This window comes from Nestor notabilis, unplaced genomic scaffold (assembly GCF_000696875.1).
Source record: "Nestor notabilis isolate BGI_N333 unplaced genomic scaffold, ASM69687v1 scaffold16885, whole genome shotgun sequence".
NCBI classification, from domain to species: Eukaryota; Metazoa; Chordata; class Aves; order Psittaciformes; family Psittacidae; genus Nestor; species Nestor notabilis.
Genome location: NW_009929016.1, coordinates 1,141 through 2,589, shown reverse-complemented (window position 1 = coordinate 2,589; position 1,449 = coordinate 1,141). Strand labels below are relative to the sequence as shown.

The 1,449-nt window shown below is 60.0% G+C and overlaps 1 protein-coding gene across 1 annotated transcript in view; it reads right to left on the bottom strand.

Moving 5' to 3' along the window:
* Positions 1-1,375: 1,375 nt before the first annotated feature.
* SYCE2 (synaptonemal complex central element protein 2) overlaps positions 1,376-1,449 on the bottom strand; it is a 948-nt gene continuing 874 nt past the window's right edge. The window contains exon 2 of the mRNA XM_010014801.1: positions 1,376-1,446. Coding sequence (XP_010013103.1) covers positions 1,376-1,446 — 71 coding nt within the window. The remainder of the gene's footprint in view (positions 1,447-1,449) is intronic.

Sequence of the window (1,449 nt, the reverse complement as noted above, 5' to 3'; positions counted from 1 at the left end):
GCCTTCGCCTCGGGCGCCTCAAGGACCAGGGCCGGTGGGTGCTATGGGGGACACACACACACACACACAAGGGGGTGTCCCAAGGGGGGGACATCGATGTCCTTGTCCCCATAGGGCAGCCCCAGAGATGGTGTCGATGCTGAAGAGGAACTCGTGCGGGAAGGCGCTGAGCATCGCGCGGGAGGCGCGGGACATGCTGGGGGGCAATGGGATCTGTGACGAGTTCCACGTCATCCGCCACCTCCTCAACCTGGAGGCTGTCAACACCTACGAAGGTGCCAAAGGGATGGAGGGACATGGAGGGATTGGGGGGACGCTGGTTCCAACCACAGGGTCCCATCGTGACCCCAAAAGAACATGGGGTCCCACTGGGTGCTCCCCCTGCAGGCACCCACGACATCCATGCGCTGATCCTGGGCCGGGCCATCACCGGCATCCAGGCGTTCGCCCCCCCGGCACCACGGAGCTGACAGGGCCACGGCAGGGCCAGGACATCACCGGGGGGGGTCAGGGTGTCACCAGCGGGACCGTGGTGTCACCGGTGGCAGAGGACACGAGGGGATGGTGCTGGTAACTGGACCCGGTGTCACCAACCGGACCCGCTCCTCCTGGCTAATAAAAGCCACCTCATTAGCACCAGCCTCATCAGCACTAATGAAGCACCAGGACATAGCCCCAGCCCAGGAAGAGCCCCTGGATTCATGGAAGCATGGAATGGGGTGTGTGGAAGGGACCTTAAAGCTTCTCCAGTTCCAATGGGCAGGGACACCTTCCACTAGAGCAGGTTGCTCCAAGCCCCTGTGTCCAACCTGGCCTTGGACACTGCCAGGGATGGGGCATCCAAACCTTCTCAATTCAACCCATCCCAGTGTCCCAGCACCCTCATGGGCAGAACTCTTCCTTATCTCCAACCTAAATCTCCCCTGTTTCAGTTTAAACCCATCACCCCTTGTCCCATCACTGCTGAAGGTCCCTCTCCACATCCTTGTAGCCCTCTTCAGACACTGGAAGCTGCTCTGAGGTCTCCCCAACGCTTCTCTTCTCCAGGCTGAACAGTGTTCCCAGCCTGGCTCCTATGGGAGCTGCTCCAGCCCCTGCTCATCCTTGTGGCCTTGCACTTAGCCTTGAATTCCATGACATCCTCATGGTCCCACCTCTCCAGGTCCCTATGGATCCCATCCCTTCCCACCAACACACCAACCCAACCACGCAGCTTTCGCTCCTTTTATTTGTGCTAAGCCTAAACACCAACAGCAACAGAAAAGCCCTTTCTTGGGGGCCCAAATCCCCCTTATCCCACCGGCAACCACCTTGGAGCAGCTTCAACCAGAGCAACTCACCCCCTACTTGTGGGGCGGTGGGTCTGGGGTCCCGCTCAGGTCTCAGGCTGCAGGCAGAGGTCACGATAAGCAGCCTCCACGGTGCGACAGACCTGCTGGAGCTCAGCTT